The sequence below is a fragment of the Cervus canadensis genome, chromosome 9, assembly GCF_019320065.1.
Source record: "Cervus canadensis isolate Bull #8, Minnesota chromosome 9, ASM1932006v1, whole genome shotgun sequence".
In the NCBI taxonomy this organism is placed as follows: Eukaryota; Metazoa; Chordata; class Mammalia; order Artiodactyla; family Cervidae; genus Cervus; species Cervus canadensis.
The window spans coordinates 14,770,837-14,794,053 of record NC_057394.1 but is presented as its reverse complement, the minus strand read 5'-3'; the positions used below and the strand labels follow the sequence as shown (position 1 = coordinate 14,794,053).

The following is a 23,217-nucleotide window of genomic DNA, read 5'->3' as shown; positions in this document are numbered from 1 at the left end:
CATTCCCAACCCCTCACCCAACTCTTTCTGTCACTTTACAAAAAAGAGGCCTTTATATTTAAATTGTTTGCATGTAATGACAGTATTCAAACTTTTATCATCTATTGATAGAGACCATGGTACAGTGAAAAAAAAACCTACTATGAATTCACAGACTATTAGATGAGTTTATTAATCCTAATAGGACTGACATATATTTGACAGTATTATATAGGTGAGGATTATATCATCCAGATTTTGATCATTATGGTTTCAAAAATCATTATGTACTTTCACTTTTCATATCTCAACGCAGCTGCATGTGAAACCACAAAAACAAAGCAATGGGTTTTAAGAGCCAGTGCTTTTAAATCTAAAATACTACTCCCATTGTTCCATATCAAAGATTCAGGGATTTCCTTGACAATCCAGTGGTTAGGACTCAGTGCTTTGACTGCCATGACCACAGTTCAATTCCTGATCAGGGGACTAAAACCCTGTAAGCCACCTATGGGGCAACATAAAAATAGAGATTCAATGCTGTTACTATGGAATAGTTAGCAATGGTGAATTCATGCCATACATGCCAACATCTGCTCATCTGGTACCCACACAACAGTGAGAATACTATTCTTTGCTACAGAGATAGTTCTTACCCCTGTATACTAGGTCCCTACAACCAGGAGGTTTGGGTAGCCTAAAGCTAAAACCTAAACCCTAAGCTGAACAAAAAGCTTAATTGTACACTTGGTTCTCTCCTCCCAACTATGGGACACATTCAGAAGGTCAGCTTGCTACAGCTGCGTAGACCTCAACCTATTCAAAGAAAGATTTAAAAAAAAAAATAGAAGGGCTCATCAAGACACAATGACTTCTTATGGACAACACTGTGGAATCACATGCTCCAAAGACTTTAATACAATTAATTAGAACCAAACAGTATGTATTAGGCAAGGTGGAAAGAACTTAATAACTTCAGATGAAGTTATAAGCCATAAGCATACTGCAAATAGTCATTCACATCTGTACTTACTTTCTGCAAGAATCAGGGCCCCAAAGGCAACAACGGTGACAAAGATGGCACAGGTGACATCTAGATACACAGCGAGCCATCGGAACATCGTCAAAAGCAGGAACCATGCCTCTGGATTTGTGAACCATAATAAGTGTAATACATAAACAGAAAAAACATGTTAGCTGCTTCTCATGAGGGAGAGCATTTTCTCGGTTGAGCTACAGAAGATTTTACACAAGGTAAGACAGCAAAGTTACACACCCAAGGAGCCTGAAGATTCCAGAGAGCTAGGTTCTGACATAAGACAATGTATGGGACACACAGGAATCAGTCCAGGGGCTTTGTGGAAAGCATGCACTGAAAAATTCAACCCACAGGTTATAGACAGAAATATAATCATAAGGAAGAAGATGGAAAAATAGTCTCATTGGTGTGTTTCCTGCTATGCTGGAGCTCAATGTGAGGATCATCCTCTCACAGGGCCAACTGCTCCCAGCTCTCAGACAGCAGAGAGCACAGCTCACAGTCTGATTCCAGCACCTTCTGCCCTCACTACAGGGCCCTGCATGTGTCCACTTTCAGAAACCAGTGTTTAGACAACCATCAGCCAACAGAGTCTGCATGTGGCTTTCAAAATCCCCTTTTATCTTCAAAATTCAATAAAGGTTAGAGAGATAGGCCAAAATTTTATAGACTTAGAAGAAATTCTGAAATTTCTACCTAGAAAAATATCTTTACTGATACAAAGAAATATACATCAAGTGGGCAGAAAATCAGGAAATCATTTTCCTCAATCATGTTTGCCACCCTGCACACTGAAAAATGTGTCAGCAAACCACAGCCTATGGGCCAAGAATGGCCACCACTTAGTTCCATAAATAAAGTTTTATTGGAACACAGCCACAGTTGTTTGCTGATGTATTACCTTTGCCTCTCTTTGTGTTACAACAGGAAAGTTGAAAAGTTACAACAGAGACAGCAAAGCACATAAAACCTACAATATTTTCTGTCTGACTCTTTGCCAAAACAAGTTTGTTGACACCCCTTCCACCCTCGCACCCCACCCCACCCCCCACTCACCAAAGTAACAGAAAGCCACAGGGCTCCATGCAGGAAGGACAGTGCAAGCCGGTCAGGGGAGAAAAGCAGGGGGGGACAGCGGAAGAGGGGAGCACAGAGGGGATGCTGAGAGAAAGGGGTGGAGGAGGCAGGCGTGCAGAGGGCGATGTGCGGCAGCACAGAGATTGGTGCTGGCCAGCAAGACCACCTGAGAGGGATGTCAGACCTCAGAAGGCAGCAGATCCCATCTCTGAAATCATCTCCAGAAACTTACAGACCTGAGTGCAAATCCTGGTGTGAGTCAAACAGTTCCTGAAACCTCTGTTCAGCTTTGTACGCCCGGATGGTCCAGAGTCCCCGGAGAGAAGACGCTAAGAGGGAAAACACCGGGCTCCGAGCTGGGGAAGCAGAGACAGACACACGACAGAGAAAGTCAGGGAGGCTGGATGCGAGGAAACCACTGCCTCCTGGGCTCTGTGGTCATATGTCCTGCCAAAGGACACACTTGGGGCTTCCTGGAGGGCTGCCTGGGGGAAGAAGGATGACATCCCTTTTGGAAAGAAGCCTCCATGTGACCCTCAAAGTCCTGCTCACAACCTGGAAATGAAAGATTCTCTTTGAATCTATCTTTGATCAAACTCAAATCACAGCTACATTTACATAAAGAAACTCCTTACCAGTTCATTATATCAAGTTCCTTCTTAAACATGCCTCTTTCCAAATTCTCTGACATCCCTCCAGTTGTAATTGTTCACTATTTTTTCAGAAAACATAATGAAGTATAGTTGATTTACAATAATGTTTTAGTTTCTGGTATACAGCATAATGATTCAGTTATGTTTTCTGACTATTTTCCGTTACAGGTTGTTACGAGATACTGAGTGAAATTCCCTGTGCTTGTTGCTTCTCTGTAATATAAACAGTAGTGTGTACCTGTTAATCCCATACTCCTAATTTATCCCTCTCTCCCTTTCCCCATTCACAACCATGTTTGTTTTCTACATCGCTGAGTCTGTTTCTGTTTTGCATACAGATTCACTTGAACTATTTTTTAGATTCCACATATAAGTGGATATTCTCTAGGTCCTTTCGTGTTGTTGCAAATGGCAGTATTTCATTCTTTTTCATGCCTGAGTAATTATTATTTTTTTTTCACTAATTAAAATCTAACTCTCTGAGTGTCCTCACCACACTGAATTTTGATGAGCTACCTGTGTGCTGTCTCCTCCTGAGAAGTGACCCAAGAGCCGGGATAGAATCGGTATATCCCCCACCCTGGACCAGAGCCAGACCCAGGACAGGGGGAGACGAGTAAGGGAGCGGACAGTCTGCCGTCTCCCCATCCGGGGACTCTCCCCGCACCTGCGCCAGGAGCCTCTGTGCAGGTCACAGAGCACCTGGTTCTGCACCGCCCTTGTGCCCACAGGACTGGTACAGCCAAGGGGTCTTTGAACAGTCTTGACTTCTGCTCTGGGAACCTGATGAATATTTGAGGCATTTAGGAGTCACTCTGGCATGTGACACTCACATCACCCTTTTAGAATCTGACAGTGGGTTTGGGGTCTGGTGTCACATGACTGGCCACTCGCTTCCTGCCATCTTCTCTAAGAGCACACTGCCCACGAGCACCGGGGTCAGGCCCCTGCCCATCAGGGACCAGGTGGGCTGCAGGCTGCTTGGCAGGGAGGACCCCTTACGGTTTTCATGGCCCACTGTGAACCATGAAAAAATCTATAAGTTGTTCTCAGGTATAGATTTTCAGTCTGTTACCTCCATCTGTCAGGAGTGACAACTGTGCTTTATCAACAGGAAATGCTGATATCATCTTGTTACTTGTGCATCTCCAGAGAAGACCTGTTAGTAATACCTGGGTGTTTAGGGGAAGTTAAGGTCACTTATCTTGCAGGACGCAACAGAGGTTATATGAAACGACGATGAAAAAGAATCGAAGGGGAGAACTCCAAACTATTTCCAGGGTCTGACTCCTTAGCACAGTATGTGAATGCCTGTCTGGGTGACAGTTCAGCCAATACCAATGTACACCTGGGCACTGCAGGTGTGTGTGGCAGAGGGGCAGGGGTACAAATGGGCAAAGACACAGAACCTCCTCTTGTGCTTAGCTTCCCTGGTTCTACAAGGAAGGAAGGAGCAGGCTTCCCCTGTGAGACACTGGGGCTCAGACGGGGTGGGAAGCCCTGGGCTGGAGGAGGACAGCCTGGGCTGGGGGCCAGCTGACCATCCCCTCAGCCCTGGAGCTCTTTCCAGATGGAATCTGACCAAGAATCCTAAGTGTGAGGGGCCTTCACCTGTGAAACTGCTTTAAGGAAAAAAGTCTTCTGTGAACTGGGACATGATCTAACATTCCCCCCACATGTAATTAACACAAAGAGCCTACAGTGACTTGCTGGTGCTTCTGACCATCCAGGTACCTGTCTGTGGTCTTACTTCAACATCCACACTATTCTCTCTGTTCGTTACGTTGAGTAACTTTTAAGCTTTTATTTATTTTAGTTTCCTTTAATTTAATTTTGCAGCTTCCCTCTTGGCTCAGCTGGTAAAGAATCCACCTGCACTGTGGGAGACCTGGGTTTGATCTCTGGGTTGGGAAGATCCCCTGGAGATGGGAACAGCTACACACTCCAGTATTCTGGCCTGGAGAATTCCATGGACTGTATAGTCCATGGGGTGGCAAAGAGTTGGACACAACTGAGCAACTTTCACTTCACTTCACGTCCTTTAATTTTGCACTTTTAAGACAGCATCATGAACACAGACTGAGTTCCTGCTCCAAATAAGAGAGGCTGGGAGCTCTGTTCAGGCCTTTCTGCACCCAGCAGGTGTCCCAATCCACCCCCAGAAGTCATCAGCCTGGACACCAGGTGCTCACAGGGATGATGCAGGTGAATTCTGGGGCCGATCACCCTGTCAGGAGAATGCCAAGAGTCAAGATCCAGAGAGTGTATAGAACTCACTAAAACCAGACTTTCATTTCCAGACCAAATGTTGTGACATCAACACTATTCATCATAGACAAGGCTTCTGAGGAGGAAGCAGACCTAACTGTTCCCCCAGGGAGATCCTGGAATGAACTCTTCAGCGTGGCCTCCCTCATCTGATTCCCTCATCAGGAGATCAAAACTGCAGGTGATTCTCTCCAGCAGGGATGGAGGGCAGGGTCGATTTTAGAAACAGGTGTCATCTCAGCCTTGAACACCAGGGAACCCAAACATCCCATCACCTACCTCACCTCATGTCCAAGAGTTACAGCAGGCTAGGGAAATCTGAACCTATGAAAAGCCATCCTGTTTCTCTCAAACCCCACTAGGACTGAGCAGGATGCCAGGATGAGTGAACTGGAGGGTCTACAAAGAAAATTAACTAGTACAGGGGAGAGAGGATGTCAAGGCTCTGGTGCTACCTTGCCTAGTGTAACATTCTTTTCCCACAAAGACTGAGCTCCCTGTCCTGAAACAGACTGTGTAACAACCATGACGTCAGTCAGCAGTCACAGACACATGTACCGCTACAGTTGACATGATTGACAGCTGTGTCCTCCACATTCCTGATGGCACTTGGGGACACACACACAAGGTCTGCAAATCTTCCCTGGCAGGGGGAGGGCAGGGAACCACATGCAAGACTGTGGACTGTCAGCTGCAGGTTATCACTGATGCCCTACGTGAGACCTGCTAGTTGTTACTGTGTTCTTAATTCCCTCATGTACGAGGTTCTGGTGCCTTTGGTGGTGGCCAGCAAGCACTTTACAAGCATCAACTCAAGAAATGCTCATGAGAACCCCACAGACTGAGGGATTAAGAGCACTCACTGCCCAAGATTAAGTATAATAACCCACCAAAGTGGTAGAGCAGACTCAACTCTGTCTTATTCCCAAGGCTGGGCTTTTAATCACAGCCAAAATGTCTCAGAGGGAGAAAAATCATGGTTAAGGATGTCCTTGTATGACTACATACATTTATATCCAGACTTTGTTATTTGTGTTCAGAAAATCCCCAAATCTTACTCAACTGATATCCAACAGCCTTCACCATTACTGTGCATCTTATTAAGCACCATAGGTCGAACAAAGCCCCTAGGAATCTGCCATGAGAACCCCTTAAAACAGTAGATGTGAGGATTCATGGTCTGAATACATGTAGCACACATGCTAACCCTTTCTTATCAATGCCCATGACAGATATTGCTACTTGATCGTAGGCCCCTTTTAGACAAAATTTGGATATGACTTCATCATTCTCACTCCGCCAACTGGCTAGAAAGGGGCAACCAAACACCACCCTGGCTTTATGTACTTCTCTGTGACTAATACTGTCTCACATTGTTGCAGCCTCAGGGTGGAAAAAAATCCCAATATTCCACAGGGATGGGGCCAAAGTTTTCAGACTCTCCAGATCAATACTGAGAAAATCCTGTACTACTTCTTGAAAAAAAGTCTCAGGCAGTGCCCTTCTCCCCACAGCCCTATGGATGGGAAGTGACTCTTGCCCCAGGCAGAGATCTCTGTCAAGAGTTCCTTTTGGAACAACCTCTCTCTGAATGTATCAGAGACCTGCTTTACAAGACTGTTGAATCTCTCCATTTCATGAAGGATCTCAAATTATAAAACTTCTAAGGCTTTGTCTACACAGAAGACTGAATGTAGCTCATCACTTCCTCTTCTACTTCCCCAGGTCCCACCATCTTACCAAGTCACATCAGCAGAATGTCACACACACCTGGACTCTACTGCTCTCCTTCCACCCAACGTCACAAGACCAGACCTCATGGGAAGTCGGCTGGTTCTCTTGAGGAGTGAGAACTTTTTCTACAGCTTTTATAAAAGTGCCACCCTCTATCCTTTATCCAAACACTTGGGATAAATGCCTCTTAAGGACTCTTTATTATTAAAAACATGCAACTACAACAATAAAAAATCTTCCCTTGTCTTGATGAACTTAGATTTTTTTCAACTTTGTAGATATGAAGAACCATGGGATCAATATGCTTCACTTCTTGACTTGATTTCTAGAAATCAAGTTGGTTTTGGTTTGTAGTAACTATCCATGGCTGTGGTTTCTGATACAAACATCTTCCTTCCTTGCTTTTTGGCTATTTTTGTTATACCTTTTAAAAAATATATAACAATTCTACTTTTCTTATGATTTTTTGTTTTAATATTGATGAAATGTTAGTGCATTAACAGTAAGATAAGCTCTGCTTTATTTCATTCTCCCTGATTATGTGCAGAATAGAATAATTAATCATAAAATGTGTTTTCCATTATTGTAAAACTAGGAAGTTGAGTGGAATAACAGACTAAATGCTTACTGAATGGTTCCCTCTCCTGTTTCCTCCTAAGGGAATTATTTTCAGTTATTAATATATGAACAGCCTTGGGGAGGCAGGACCACAAACAGTATGGCATTACCCCAAATTGACAAAGAGCAAACCTGAAGATAAGAGAGCTTATCTTTTCGAAGCATTTAATAACTGCAATTTAATTGCCATCTTTGGACATGCGAAAGGATGTACTTTTCAAATATATCACTTCTGACATATATTTCCTGATACCACCTTCATTTTCCTAGTCTTTTCTTTCCCTTATCATTTCTGATAATTTCAGAGGAAGAAAAATCCCCAATTTCCTTCTGGGTTTCCCTGGTAGCTCAGCTGGTAAAGAATCAACCTGAAGTGCAGAAGACCCCACTTCGATTCCTGGGTTGGGAAGATCCACTGGAGAAGGGAAAGGCTACCCACTCCAGTATCTGGCCTGGAGAATTCCGTGGACTGTATAGTCCATGGGGTTGCAAAGAGTTGAACACAACTGAGCGATACATGAGTTCCAACGTAATGAAGTATTTTATCTTTTAGGAAATATTTATTGAGAAGCTGCTCTGTTAGGAAGTGTGTCATAAACAAGACAGAATGGTCCCTGTCCTCATGGGGCTCAATTCATCCTCCTTCTGCTAAAATGCAAAGCTACAGCTGACACACCACCAGCTCCACATGCCTTAAGGGCCACGCTGACTCATATTATCTTGGCTAGAAATGCCAGAAGACAGAGTCTGTAGGGATTTCAGGGGTAAGGTTAATTACAACATAAATTGAAGCCAGCCTGCACTGCCATCCCAACCTGAGAGCCCCAGTACTCATTTGTACATTCCAGGCGTTTCACATCTCGTGACGTCTCTAAGAAATATCGCCGAAGAACATAGAAAATGATGCCAAGGAGAATCACGGGTATCGCAATCCAAGGAATCACCACCACCATCACGATCGCCACACCAATCACAAGAAGAAATGTCTGAAATAGCGAAAATAATATGGAGGACTCCTTATCAAGGATACTTTTCAAAGATAAACTTTAATGGGTTCTTCTGTTAGGATTAAACTCCTTTCCTCAAAAGATGGATGAAATGGTAAAGAATATTTTTCCATCCAAATAAATAAAATTATAGGTAGTCCTCATGATATTTATTGTGTGCCCTAGTGTTTTTTGTGTATATATTATCATCTGTCAAACACACTGATAAGACCTTTCTGGGTATTAGTTCTTTTGATATACTCAGTAGCCCTATGAGGCAGGCATTATTACTTTTTTTTTTTTTTTAAGGCATTACTACTTTTAACAGATGAGAATATTTGAGGCTCAGAGTAGGAGTTGCATCCCAAACTATCAGGAGTCAGTAGGTGTTAGTGAAGAAATGAGCGAGCAGGTTTCACAGGTGAGGAATCCAGGTACTGCAGCTATACATGTAGGGATACAGAAGTGGTTAATTACAAATTCAGTGTCTAGAAATGTAGGCAAAAATTAAAATGACCTTTGAAAGTGAGAATCCCTCTTTCTTTGTTTTCTCTGCATAGTAAACATTTACTGAGCACCAGCTGCATATAGGGGCAAACATTTAAAACTTCACCAGTACTACTAATTCACTACTCCTCACGTTAGCCATGCTGAGTAATAGTATTATTTTACAGATGGACACCCATGAGGCACAAGGAGAGAAAAAGCAACTTGATGGAGACTGCAAAGCATAAGTCATGGAGCTAAAGAGCCCAGCTATGAGCCATTTAACTTTGGCTCATTTAAACTTGCCCCCAACATATAGCCAATTTTCTATCATTATGCTAAGGACATAAAATGTCCATTTCAAAGACTAATGATTATAACAACAGCAGATGCCATCAACCAGGTATTTACTATATGCAAGGCACTGTGCTAAGAGTTCCATGAACACTCACTTAATCACCTCATTCCATTCCTCTTTCCATGAGGTGATTTCATTTTGGAAAATGATCTTGTTCCAAAAACACAACAAGTAGAATAGAAATTGAAGTCACTGAATGATGCTAATTTAGGTATCTATCTTTATCAGGGAAGTATGATCATCATGGTATATAGCTTCAGGCAACAGGGATGCAGTCAACACATCATCTGCCTGCTATGAAAGTGGGGTGAGCAATATTCATCGCAGCACTGTTTATAATAGCCAGGACATGGAAGCAACCTAGATGCCCATCAGCAGACGAATGGATAAGGAAGCTGTGGTACATATACACCATGGAATATTACTCAGCCATTAAAAAGAATTCATTTGAATCAGTTCTAATGAGATGGATGAAACTGGAACCCATTATACAGAGTGAAGTAAGCCAGAAAGATAAACACCAATACAGTATACTAATGCATATATATGGAATTTAGAAAGATGGTAACAATAACCCTATATGCAAAACAGAAAAAGAGACACAGATGTACAGAACAGAATTTTGGACTCTGAGGGAGAAGGTGAGGGTGGGATGTTTTGAGTGAACAGCATCAAAACCTGTATATTATCTAGGGTGAAACAGATCACCAGCCCAGGCTGGATGCATGATACAAGTGCTCGGGCCTGGTGCACTGGGAAGACCCAGAGGAATCAGGTGGAGAGGGAGGTGGGAGGGGACATCGGGATGGGGAATACATGTAAATCCATGGATGATTCATGTCAGTGTATGACAAAAACCACTACAATATTGTAAAGTAATTAGCCCCAACTAATAAAAATAAATGGAGGAAAAAAAAAAAAAAGAAAGTGGGTTGAGGTGGTAGAGACGTGCAGATTCACGTGGTCTGGGCCAAGGCCTCTGAAGTTTATCATCTCAGATAGATACAAATCCATGATGATCTACCCAAGCCACAGAGTGCAGTGGAACTATAGAGAACATGTGAACTCTTTTTTGAGGACTCAAAGAAGCGACAGAAGATGGAATTTCACAGGCTGGTTTAACAAACAGAACAAATGGCATGAATAATCTGCAGAGTATAAGCACAGTTGATGGAAATTTTGACCAAAAGGGAACTGGACTGGGAAGGTTGAGATGCTTGTCTGAGATAACACTAGTTGTTCTGTGTCCTTCAGTACCAGCACCTGCACCCCATGCTTGGTCAGTCCAGGGCAGCTAGCCCCAGTGCATCTCTGAGGGGTGGGTTAGCAGGGTAATGCCTGTATCATAGAGACTCTGGTTATCATTTCACAGCTCTTGCACATCAGTTTTCTCTGAAGATCTTCACAACCATTTTGTGAATGAGAAAAGCAAGAATTGCTATTTCCTTTTACAGACAAGAAACATGAAGTTGGGAAGGTAATCAGTTGTCTTAAAGTTTCCCAGGAAGGTATTGCTTATCCTGGAGAAAGACAGGAGCAGTTTGTACTCAGGGAATCTCAGAGTCACAGCTGCAGGCAGGAGGCACCTGGGAGGAGGAGGAAACATCCAGAACTGTGACTCTGTGGCCAGGAGCCCTTGTGAATCAAAGTGTATTATCTGGACGGAGACCCATATGCTTTTCCTGTTTCTTCCCATCTCTGTCATGGTAACAATATAAAACTCAGAGTGAAGAGGATGCAATTCTGAAGAAATAAATTCCCATCATAAGTGAAGAAAAATGGGGCTAACCTCTCATATTATACCTACAGAAAACAATTTCTTACAGCCACCAGATTAACTATGCATCCCACCCTATTACACCCTTCATGGGGAGGGGTCCTTCTAGCTCCTTCTATGTTCTGGTCTTAAGTCACTCAACTTGCCATCACTAGTTGTGACTAATGACTTGAAAATGTCAATGAGGAAAAAAATTAAATTACAGTTTTTTAGCAGACTCACATCATTTGGACAATATTCACCAGTTTTAATAATCTGATTCTCCCCAGGTGAGGGCCTTTTAAGACTAACCCAGCCTGGCAGATTATCTGGGAAGCAGAGGTAAGGTCAAAAAGAAGGACCACAGGAGCTGTGCCAAACTTTTTTTCCTTGAGTGCCCATAAAAAATTGGTAACTTCTGCTCTCAGAAGCTCCCAAGTTAGATTAGGTCCTTCAGATTTCATGCCCCTAAATTCTGAAGGAATGCAAACAGGCTTTCTTCTAAGAGTTTTATTTCTACCTGTAGGTTATCCTATAGCCAACTTCATAGTGCTCTGGATATAAAGTCATACAAATATATATACAAACACACAATGTATGGGTTTACATTTATATGTATCTATGTATATACATCTGTGAACCTTTCATTGCCACCTGTCTCAAACTCTTTACAGAAGTTATAAGACAAAACCAGTATCTAAGCAAAAAGTCAACAATCTTAAGGAGCAACAAAAGTTTATGGTGTACAACAAACATTCTTTCCTTGAAGCGAATCTCATTTCCTCCTTCAACACTCCCAGGAATTCCAAGGAGCCTAATCCAAGCTACACACACAATCCCCCCTGCCCCACATCTCACTGTATTTCAGGCCCACATCACCATGGCCAGTGCTCTTGACCCCTGTCCCATTATAGCAGAGGTAATGATGTGTCTATAGCAAGAAACATGTTAAGCCAGAAGCAAGTCACCCAAGTCATGATGCCCCAAGATATAAGGGGAATCATTATGTTAATATGCTTATAACACAGTTGAAGTATACCATTTGGGAATTCTATCCAAAGAAAGCAGAGATCAAATTGCCAGCATCCATCAGATTATAGAAAAAAGCAAGAGAATTCCAGAAAAATACCTATTTCTGCTTCATTGACTAAAGCCTTTGATTGTCTGGATCACAATAAACCATGGAAAATTCTTATTCTTAAAGAGATGGGAATACCAGACCACCTTAACTGCTTCCTGAGAAATCTGTATGCAGGTCAAGATGCAACAATCAGAACCAGACATGGAAAAACAGACTGATTCCAAATTGAAAAAGGAGTACGTCAAGGCTGTATAATGTCACCCTGCTTGTTTAACTTATATGCAGAGTACATCAGGTGAAAAGCTGGCCTGGATGAAGCACAAGCTGGAATCAGGGTTGCTGGGGGAAATATCAACAACCTCAGATATGCAGATGACACCACCCTTACGGCAGAAAGGGAAGAAGAACTAAAGTGCTTCTTGATGAGAGTGAAAGAGGAGAGTGAAAAAGTTGGCTTGAAACTCAACATTCAGAAAACTAAGATCATAGCATCCGGTCCCATCACTTCATGGCAAATAGATGGGGAAAAACTGGAAATAGTGGAAGATTTTATTTTCTTGGGCTTCAAAATCACTGAGGACAGTAACTGCAGCCATGAAATTAAAAGACTTACTTCTTGGAAGAAAGCTACAACAAACCTAGATAGTGTATTAAAAAGCAGAGACATCATTCTGCCAACAAAGGTCCATATAGTCAAAGCTATGGCTTTTCCAGTAGTCAAGCATGGATGTGAGAGTTGAACCATAAAGAAGGCTGAGCATCGAAGAACTGATGCTTTCAAACTGTGGTGCTGGAAAAGACAGGTGTCCCTTGGATAGCAAGAAGGTCAACCAGTCAGTTCTAAAGTCAACCCTGAATATTCATTGGAAGGACTGATGCTGAAGCTGAAGCTCCAACACGCCACCTGATGTGAAGAGCTGACTCATTGGAAAAGACCCTGATGCTGGGAAAGATTGAAGGCAGGAGGAGAAGGGGGCAACAGAGGATGAGATGGCTGGATGGCATCACTGACTCAATGGACATGAGTCTGAGCAAATGCCAGGAGATAGTGAAGGACAGGGAAGCCTGACATACTACAGTCCATGGGGTCACAAAGAGTTGGACACTACTGAGTGACTGAACAACAACAAATAGGATACACTAATATGTTTCAATTTATGAATCATTCTTTAAATAAGAAAAAAGGAACTTTCATAAGAAACATGAGTTCTAAGCCCAGAAAGCAAAATGAGTTGGGGGAAAAAACTACTTTTAATAAATATGTAAACCCCAAGGACACAGAATGAGGATGAGTAGATTAAACAATTAACATCTGTATTTGGATAATGGGAAAATAATGAAAATTTCACCAGAAAGTCTCTACCTGTAGAATTAATACTGTATTCTAATATGGCAGATTTTAGCATACTTCTTTCAAAAGCACAGTTTGAAATACAAGGTTCTGTTTACCTTCTCAGCATTTAACTTCCAAATTGCTTACAGTCCTGTAGGAATTCCTAATGTTACTATAATCCCTGTATGTTACTTTAAGCTTAATTCCAACAGATTCTGTTCCTGCTAGTCCCTGTGAAACTTGTGCCAAAGAACATGTTTTCTATAAGTATCAGTAAAAATGCATTCTTATTTTATATAAATAAACATGCCATCCATACTTTTTGCTCACCCCATTCTTATATGAGTTCTCTCTTACTTGCTCTCATGCTTACATTAAGCATGAAGTGAAATAGGTATTTAAGCTTTTCACTGTGTCAGTTCAGTTCAGTTACTCAGTCGTGTATGACTCTTTGCGACCCCATGGACTATACAGTCCTTGGAGTTCTTCAGGCCAGAATACTCGAGTGGGCAGAAGCCCTTCCCTTCTCCAGGGGATCTTCCTAACCCTGGCATCAACTCCAGGTCTCCCGCATTGCGGGCGGATTCTTTACCAGCTGAGCCACCAGGGAAGCCCAAAAGAATACACAGGTCTCTGTCAAACACCAGACTCTAACACTTCCAGTTATTTGCAGGACACCTCCACCTGGAAGTCCCAGACCTCAAGATAATTGAACTATAAGTGGCAGATCTGGGGTTGGATCAGTGAGACTAGAATTTTCTCTACTCACATTGCTAAGAATGCTTTATACTGAAATTAGGTAGCATTTTTCTCTGGCTCTCTTTACATTAAGAAAAAATATGTGACAGATTCTGATTATGAGGGTTAACTAAACATGTGCTAAGCACATAGCAAGCCAGCCATCTTTGGAAACCCAACCTTGGCCTGGCTTGTAGTAGCAAAGAAACAGAACCTTTCACAAAATCTTTTCAAAGTAATTAACAATCACTGTCAAAATATGACACTGTTTTTATGGAAAGACGGCTTCTAGAGATAAATTACATAGCTAAGCTCAGCAGGACACACTTATAAATAAGTTTGCAGAAAAACAGAAAAATCAGATATCTTTGCAGTAAAAGTCCTCTGCCTCCAAATCTCAGCTTACTTCTCATTGGTAACAGTGGATGCTGTCTGCAGTCAGATAGTCACTGCTGCATTTCTGTGTGCAGCTTTTTGATAAAAGCATTTCATCCCCAAAATGAACACTTGTAAATGAAGAAAGTCCCCACAACCTGTATAACTGAAAAGCAGACAGAATTAAACAACAGAAAAATAGCCAACATGAGTGATGATATTGAATGAAGAGATGAGAGCTGAGGTGATGCTACATCATTCTTTAGAACCTCAAGTTCACAGATAAAATAAAGGCTGGATACAAGACATTTTTGTGATTATTTCTTTTTTCCTAAAGACACTGTAAGACAGAGCAATCAACACATGAGAAGAATAACTGCCTACAAAAACAAAAAAGGCATTTTCTGAGATGACTTTGATCCTGCACTCAAATTACTGGCTTAAAGGCTTTGCATCTTCCACGAAAGTGAAAGTGAAGTCGCCCAGTCATGTCCGACTCTATTGCGACCCCATGGACTGTAGCCTACCAGGCTCCTCCATCCACGGAATTTTCCAGACAAGGATACTGGAGTGAGTTGCCATTTCCTTCTCCAGGGGATCTTCCCAACTCAGGGGTTGAACCCGGGTCTCCCGCATTGCGGGCAGACGTTTTACCCTCTGAGCCACCAGGGAAGCCCTGCATAGCTGCTCTCTTATTGTCCTTATTCAACTATTATTTTCACCTTATTATTACTAATCTTTTCTTTGTAAGTAACCACACCTGGCTCTGTCCAAAAAACAAAACAGATAAATAAGAACAAAAAAAAAATTAAACAAAAAAATCATTCAGTAAATATTTGTTCTTTGTGGTCATATAACACATAGTTTAATCTAAGCTAACTTTCCATGTGAGATGATTGTTTCTGTATTACAAAATGTGCTTAGTAAATGGAATCCATGCCAGACACCTGGAAGGCAGAGGAAGAACCACTTAAGCATGTCACTGCTTTGAACCATCCTTGATGTGTGTGTAGTCACTCCTGTACCAGATACTGTGGTGGTGGTTTAGTTGCTAGGTCATATCTGACTCTGTGCAACCCCAAGGACTGTTGCCTGTCAGGCTCCTCTGTCCTCTGTCCATAGGATTTCCCAGGCAAGAATACTGGAGTAGGTTGCCATTTCCTTCTCCCGGGAATCTTCTTGACCCAGGCATCCAACCTAGATCTTCTGCATTGTAGGCAGATTCTTCACTGACTGAACCACCAGAGGCTGCACCAGGTATTACTCATGTTAACTCAGCCTCCCAACCACAGCCATACCTTTCTCTTATAAACACGGCCTTTTACTTAAGATAACAGAACACATCGCCAGGTTAAAATACCCACCCTCATCCCCTGTGAAAAAGCAGTGAAAAACAAACACTGTTTATCCCTTTGAGAATGCTGACAAGACTGTCACCTTACCTGGATGAAGTCTTGAAATATCTGGGGCAGCGAGTCATCCACATGCCCAATGTCTTTGGAGAAACGATTTAAAACTCTCCCTGCATGAACAGGACATGAGAAATTACTCATTTCCCCAAATAGGCCCTTTAAGAGAAACAATTCATGAACATATCAAAACAATATTTTTTAACATATAGGTATTTGATTTCTAGGAACTTTGATTATTTTTACATTGATTCATATGAAATAAGCCAATGTCAGTAGTTTAAAAAAGAGAGAGAGAAAATACAATGATATCTATAGAGAAACAAAAAATGACAGTGAGTAGGGAGCTGAAATTGAGCCCTGATTTTTAAACAAATGAGGGGAATCTTGTGTCAGTACTGGGAAGGGTTAGTGAGTTTCAGAATGCTTCCTCTTTTTAGATCCATCCCATCTAAGACTCATTCCAAGTGCTAAGTTGGTAAATAAACAGTTGCAAAATACTTCAGTTAACCTTAATTGTTACACTAATTTTGCTTTAGTTATCAAAATTAATTTTGCTAAGTAATACTTTTTTGAAAGTGAAAGTGAAAGTCACTCATGTCTGACTCTTTGAGATCCCATGGACTATACATTCCATGGAATTCTCCAGGCCAGAATACTGGAGTAGGTAGCCTTTCCCTTCTCCAGTGTATCTTCCCAACCCAGGAATCAAACCTGGGTCTCCTGCATTGCAGGTGGATTCTTTACCAACTAAGCCATCACACTTTTTTAAATAAACATAATTATAACCTCTGTGTGATTTTTTTCCCTCAAGATGGTACACAGCACCTCATAGTTTAGAAAACTGCTGATTATTGCCATTTCCAAGTTGTGAGTTTACCAGTGGAGTAGTTAAGTTGTTATTTTCAGAGGTGCAGCATGTCTGACAAACAGACTTGAGCATAAGCATCCAAAAAGACTAAAAAGATGTAGACAGGAAAACAGAAATATTACTTAATGAGTCAAAGTCACTTATCACCATCGATTTTATTTCCCTTCTCAGAATCCACAAAAACACTGTATCCTGAAGGCTGCAGGTTTGGAAAATGAGAACTATTTTTTTTTTTCTATGAACTTACTCTTGTATTTACCAGTAAGTTGGAGCATTGCAATTATTATAAACTTATATGTAATAATGTCTGGAGTAACTTAATGTCTGGAGTGATCTTATATGTCATTTGAGAAATTAAAATAAAACTCAGTGTACCATTGCTATGACAAAAGCAAATTATTCTTTTTCCAATTGGATAATTTCTAGGAACTTTGATTATTTCATATTGATATTATAACCAATATATTTTATTTTTCTAATAACCCTTAAAGGTAAGGTTATAAAAACTGAGAGTATTCTTTAGGATATTGTGCAAAATTCAAAGTAGAGTGGCAAATCGATGACTTAGCTATTTTTAGGCGATTTTATTTCAGTTATTATGTTTCCTAAAACTTAAACGTTTCTAAGGCCCATTTCTTTCTCCGACCATTACTCTTGAAAACATTGAAGGACACTCTGATTATTGCTATTTTGTAGACACAAATAGGGCTCATGTATGGTACATTTAAATAAAATTATATGTCAAGGGGATTTGAATGTTCTCTTGAGAACTAATTTCCAATAAATACCTGGTGTGTACTAAAGACGTTACCTGTCATATCAGTAAACAAAGGATGTTATAAGCATCAGCCACTGCAGTCACCCTCCAGTGGTGCACCCTGAGGAATCTTATTTAACTTATATGCAGAGTACATCATGAGAAACACTAGGCTAGATGAAGCACAAGCTGGAATCAAGATTTCCAGGAGAAATATCAATAACCTCAGATATATAGATGACACCACACTGATGGCAGAAAGTGAAGAAGAATTAAAAAGCCTCTTGATGAAAGTGAAAGAAGAGAGTGAAAAAGTTGGTTTAAAGCTCAACATTCAGAAAACTAAGATCATGGCATCTGGTCCCATCACTTCATGGCAAATAAATGGGGAAACAGTGGAAACAGTGACAGACTTTATTTTGGGGGGGCTCCAAAATCATTCCAGATGGTGACTGCAGCCATGAAATTAAAAGACACTCTTTGGAAGAAAAGTTACGACCAACCTAGACAGCATATTAAAAAGCAGAGGCATTACTTTGCCGGCAAGGTCCATCTAGTCAAGGCTATGGTTTTTCCAGAAGTCATGTATGGATGTGAGAGTTGGACTGTGAAGAAAGCTGAGTGCCAAAAAATTGATGCTTTTGAAGTGTGGTGTTGGAGAAGACTCTTGAGAGTCCCTTGGGCTGCAAGGAGATCCAACCAGTCCATCCTAAAGGAGATCAGTCCTGGGTGTTCATTGGAAGGACTGATGTTGAAGCTGAAACCCCAATACTTTGGCACCTGATGCAAAGAACTGACTCATTTGAAAAGACCATAATGCTGGGAAGGATTGAAGATGGGAGGAGAAGGGGATGACAGGATGAGATGGTTGGATGGCATCACTGACTCAATGGACATGAGATTTAGTAAACTCCGGGAATTGATGATGGACAGGGAGGCCTGGCGTGCTGCAGTCCATGGTGTCACAAAGAGTCAGACACAACTGAGCGACTGAACTGAACTGAGGAAACTTAGGATGAAGAAACACAGGACACTGGCCCCAGATAGCTGAGTGAATTCACTTAGTTGTGTCTGACTTCTTGTGACCCCATGAACTGTAGCCTGCCAGGCTCCTCCGTCCATGGGATTTTCCAGGCAAGAATACTGGAGTGGGTTGCCATGCCCTCCTCCAGGGTATCTTCCTGACCCAAGATCGAACCTGGGTCTCCCACAGTGCAGACAGACTCTTTACTATCTGAGCCACCAGGGAAACCCAGTAGCTGAGGTGCACAACAAAGGGATGATTTCTGTGAGCCCACACTCTTGCATTTTCTCATACACAGAAAAAGTGCTAAACTTGAGGGATCATCTCTTAGTTTATTAACACTAATCTTTTGATGGTCCAACTACCTGGTCTTTGTTGCAAAAACTACTGTATATCTTGCTTCCCCACCTTGCCTCGTTGGGGAAGCCTCTCAGAGTTATCTGAGATGGTGTGTCCCAGGCTTAAGTCCTCAGCTTTTTCCACTGAATAAAACATAATTCTCAAAGCTTAGGTTGTGCTTTCCCCCCCGCCCCAGTCCACAATGGTCTATTTAATGATTAAATTTAAGGAAATAGAAGCAAAACACACATACACAAATGCATAGCCTATTTCGGTGTAGCAACTCTTGAGAAATATATTATCTAGGCCCCTGAACTTCATTTGTAATTGAGGCTTCAGGGAGCCAGCCTTCAGGTGAGACATGGGACCTCTACCTGCTCTTCCTGACCTTGGTCACAGGTGACTTCCTCCCAAGTCCTTCAGGTCAAGCCACAAATGGACCGTGAATGAAAAGAAACTGAGGGCTGAGTTTCTGTTGCTTGGATGAGATGGCTCTGCTGTCCTCTACAAGGCACCTGCTCACCAGAAGTACATGGTGTACCCATGCCAGGATCTGGAGCTGCTGTAGGCTTTCACCATTGGCCAAGCCATCACAGGCTGAGCCTCAACTTGCTTGTCTCAGATTTAGGAAATACAGACACCAGAAACTGTCTTTTAGTGATAGCTTAGGCAGACTGGGTGACAACTTTTCTGAGCCTCTAAGAATGACTGCTTTAGAGGATGGTTTTCAGGATTAAAAGGGCTCATGCAAGTGAAAGAACCCAGTCATGATGCCAGGGGCTTTAACAACTGCCCAACCGCCAAGGTGAGATGGTGACTTTGACCCCCAGTTTTGCAACACTACATCACCTGGAGAAATCTACCAGTCAATACAGGAGGGTCCTCTTAGTAAAAATGCAGATTCTGATTCAGGAGTTCTAGGGGAGCTAGAGAGTCTGTATTTCCTCCAAGCTGCCAGGTGATGCCCTTTCTGCTATTTTCTAGACCACATTTTGAGGGTCAAGAGGTAGGGTTCTGCTTTAGGAACATTAAAATCAAGTGGCAGTATTTCCACATTTTCTTACAGATCCTTGTGGCAATACATACCCCAGTCATTTTTTTAACTTCTCAAAGTAACAATATTGAAATAAGGAAAATATATGTCAAAAAATGTTAAAGACATAGTTTAAATGCTTGTAATTTCTTTGATGGAAAAGTGCAACTTTTTAACATAGCAGGATTCAGAAACACTGCAAGTATGATTTGAGTTAGAAAGTGTTGAAATCAAAATTGGAATTTTTTTAGGTTGAAAAGACTACTCAGAGATGAACAGTATATCACAACAACCACTTTACAACTTTCACCAGATGTGTGAGTCTGAAGGTCTGAGAGACCCAAGGTTGACAAATAGTGTAAAATACAAGGAAAACAAAAACAACGAAAAAACCATCTCTCAACACAGTGACTACAAAAGCTGAACAGAATGTCAAAGATTATCAAAAAACTAAAATCTTATTCATCAATGAACTGACTACAGAAAATGTGAGATCAGAAAGTTCAGCAGTTACTTCTTTGCACTAAGAAACATTATAAGAGAATGCACGGTGTTTGCAGAATATTTCTTCTGGGATAATCGGAGCTGTGATTTAAAGTTCACGCCCTTATTACTATTATTAAAATTTTCTCAGAAGTCTCCAAGTGAAATTCTGATGATGAATTCTCTTCACACACATACCATGACTCTTCAGCCAGTGACACATGACTCCTGCTGGAGGATCTCCAAGGATATAGAAAAAAGGAGGATTCACATGAACAGGGGGAACCCAATCCATTTCAGACTGTTCTGTTAGATAGGGCTTTCTCACATTAAACCAAATCCTGCTTTCCTGGAACATCCATCCCCTGCTACTTATTCTGCCCACATATCACACAAAGTGAATCTAGTTTCTCTCGGTATGACAGCTTATCAACTCCTTGAAGAAAGTGAATCATCTCCTGTCCAGCAACTACTCCTTGGTGCCTCAGTGATCCCTCATCAGGCACGGGGTCCTATCTTGGCCACTGCTTCTTAACCAGACCCCGATGGCCAGTCTCATCTACTGCCTTGTGCCCAGTAACATCAACACCTCGGGCATCAGGGTAAACTGGCATCACCACCTCTCCCATCCTGCACAAGATATAGTCAACCATAAAGCCAACAATGATGGTAAATTCTGGAGGCCAGATCACATTTGGGACAGGTATATAATGAAACTCCACATGGCTCCCATCTGCATTGCACAGGTAGATTTGGGGAAACAACTGAGCAATATGCGCAAACAACTCTAACAGCCACAGCCCTTCTGACCCAGAAATTTCACCTCTGGAAATGTGTCCTCAGGATCAATAAGTGCATCAATGAGTTGAATGTGGTATATTTGTCAGGTCATAAGTAGAAAACAACCAAACAAGTCTGAAACAAGTCTATAATGTATTATGTACAATTTTTTTTTCTGTATAATCTTACCTTCTACACTAACTGTGTATTACTTGTGTAAAAGGTAAAGTAGGGAGGGGAAAGCAAGAGAAAGACTGGGGAAAAGAAGGGGAAGGGGAAGAAGGGGGTGAAAGGGAGAAGGAATGAGGGAAGGAAGGATGGAGAGGGGAATGTAGGGAGGAGAGAGCAGGGAAGTACCCTGCTTTTGAAGTCCATGGTACCCCAGAACCAATCAGGCTTCTCCTAACTGCTCTGATTCACAATTTTCTATCTTGTCCACAACACAGAACATCATGAAAGATCACACTGAACCACTTCTCAAAAACAAATCTATTAAGTGATCATATTTTAAAAACTGAGCTTACGATCTAAGCTGAAGTCAGTCACCTCTAGATTTCTGACATGTAACCCACACCTAGGACGCCTCACTGACTTATAAACAAACTATAATTTAAAAGCTATGAATTCCCATGTTCCCTAGTCTGGGCCTTTAAAAAAAAATTATAGGTGTAATTGTATATCATAAAATGTGAAAGTATATTTTTATTGAGGTACGTTTTATATCTCATAAAATTCACCCATTTCAAGTGTACAATGAATTTTAATAACTTTACTGAGTGATGCAATAAGCACCAAAAATCAGTGTATTACTTGTGTAAAAAGCTAAAGTAGAGAGGAGAGAACAAGAAAAAGACTGGGGGAAAGAGAGGGAAGGAAAAGAAGGGAGTGAAAGGGAAAAGGGGTGAGGGAACACATTTTAATGCATTTTTTTAATGTGTTAAGCAATATTTTAACACATATTTATGCCCCCATCTCAGCCTCAGACAACCACTAACCTACTTTCTCTATAAATTTCCCTTTTCAGGACAAAATATATAAATGGGATCATACAATATGTGGTCTCTGGGTATAGCTTTTTTTCATCTAGCATAATGTTTTTGAGGTTCATCCACTATGCAGTGTGTGTCTTTTTGAGCACCATTCTTGACCACAGAAGTAGTCTTAGGCACCAGCAAAAAAGGACCCCACTTCAGGCCACACCATACCTGACCTTGAGGGTAAGTAAGAACAGATGTGTTTTGTGAATTCTTCAATCTTCTGAAATTCTGTACATGTGCCCATGGCTAGCATCACAAATGGTTCTAGGACCTAATTCTTTTGATAATAATAGGCCATTGGTTTGACACACCTGCAGAGAGTCAGACAGCTGGGTCGAAGCTAGGGTCTGAGTCCAGGGGAATGTGGAGGGGTGGGAAGGACTATAAAAAGACCCTCTGTCCTGGTAAGAAGTGGGATCTACATCCAAGCAGCCTATTGAAGAAAAGGGCAGAGTCCCTCCAAAGGGGCAAAGAAAATAAACCTTCTAAGTACCTTCTAAGTACCATGCAAGGGGGTGGGGAAAAATTGGTCCAATGGAGATGGTGTTTGGTGGAGCCTGAAGATAGTAGCCAGACTGAAAAGGACCCCTGTGTGCATGGAGGAGTCATTAAGGGAGGTGGGCCAGCCTCGACTTCCTGCATCATCTGACACAAACTAAGTCAGCTTAGACTAGCCTAAGGACAGGAGCAGGAGGTATAGAAGTCTAGCAGCTCCACAGTTTCTTCATCTTTGTTATTAGAATAGGTCATCAATATGGGAGCTGCTCAATGAATGTCATGAGACAGAAGGAGTAACAGAATTAGGAAACCATCAGTGGAAAAACCACCAAGTACTGGTCCTTCTCTGGCCCTCAGCAGCAAGAGGCCTTGGGTAACTCGCCCAACTTCCACTGAGAGACAAATCCCTTATCTCTAAAAGGGAGATGATAACATGCCCAGGATAAAACAACATGAGGATAAGAGAGATCATTTTATGCAGGCATCTTCTAAATTATGAAGTAGC

The 23,217-nt window shown here is 41.7% G+C and overlaps 1 protein-coding gene across 1 annotated transcript in view; it reads right to left on the bottom strand.

The window, feature by feature from the left end:
* The window catches only part of LOC122447477 (ATP-binding cassette sub-family C member 4-like), a 1,659,665-nt gene that overhangs the window by 913,481 nt on the left and 722,967 nt on the right, over nt 1-23,217 (bottom strand). The window contains exons 20-22 of the mRNA XM_043478123.1: nt 15,924-16,003; nt 8,204-8,354; nt 2,332-2,451 (exon numbers count right to left, since the gene is read on the bottom strand). Of these exons, the coding sequence (XP_043334058.1) occupies nt 2,332-2,451; nt 8,204-8,354; nt 15,924-16,003 (351 nt within the window). The remainder of the gene's footprint in view (nt 1-2,331; nt 2,452-8,203; nt 8,355-15,923; nt 16,004-23,217) is intronic.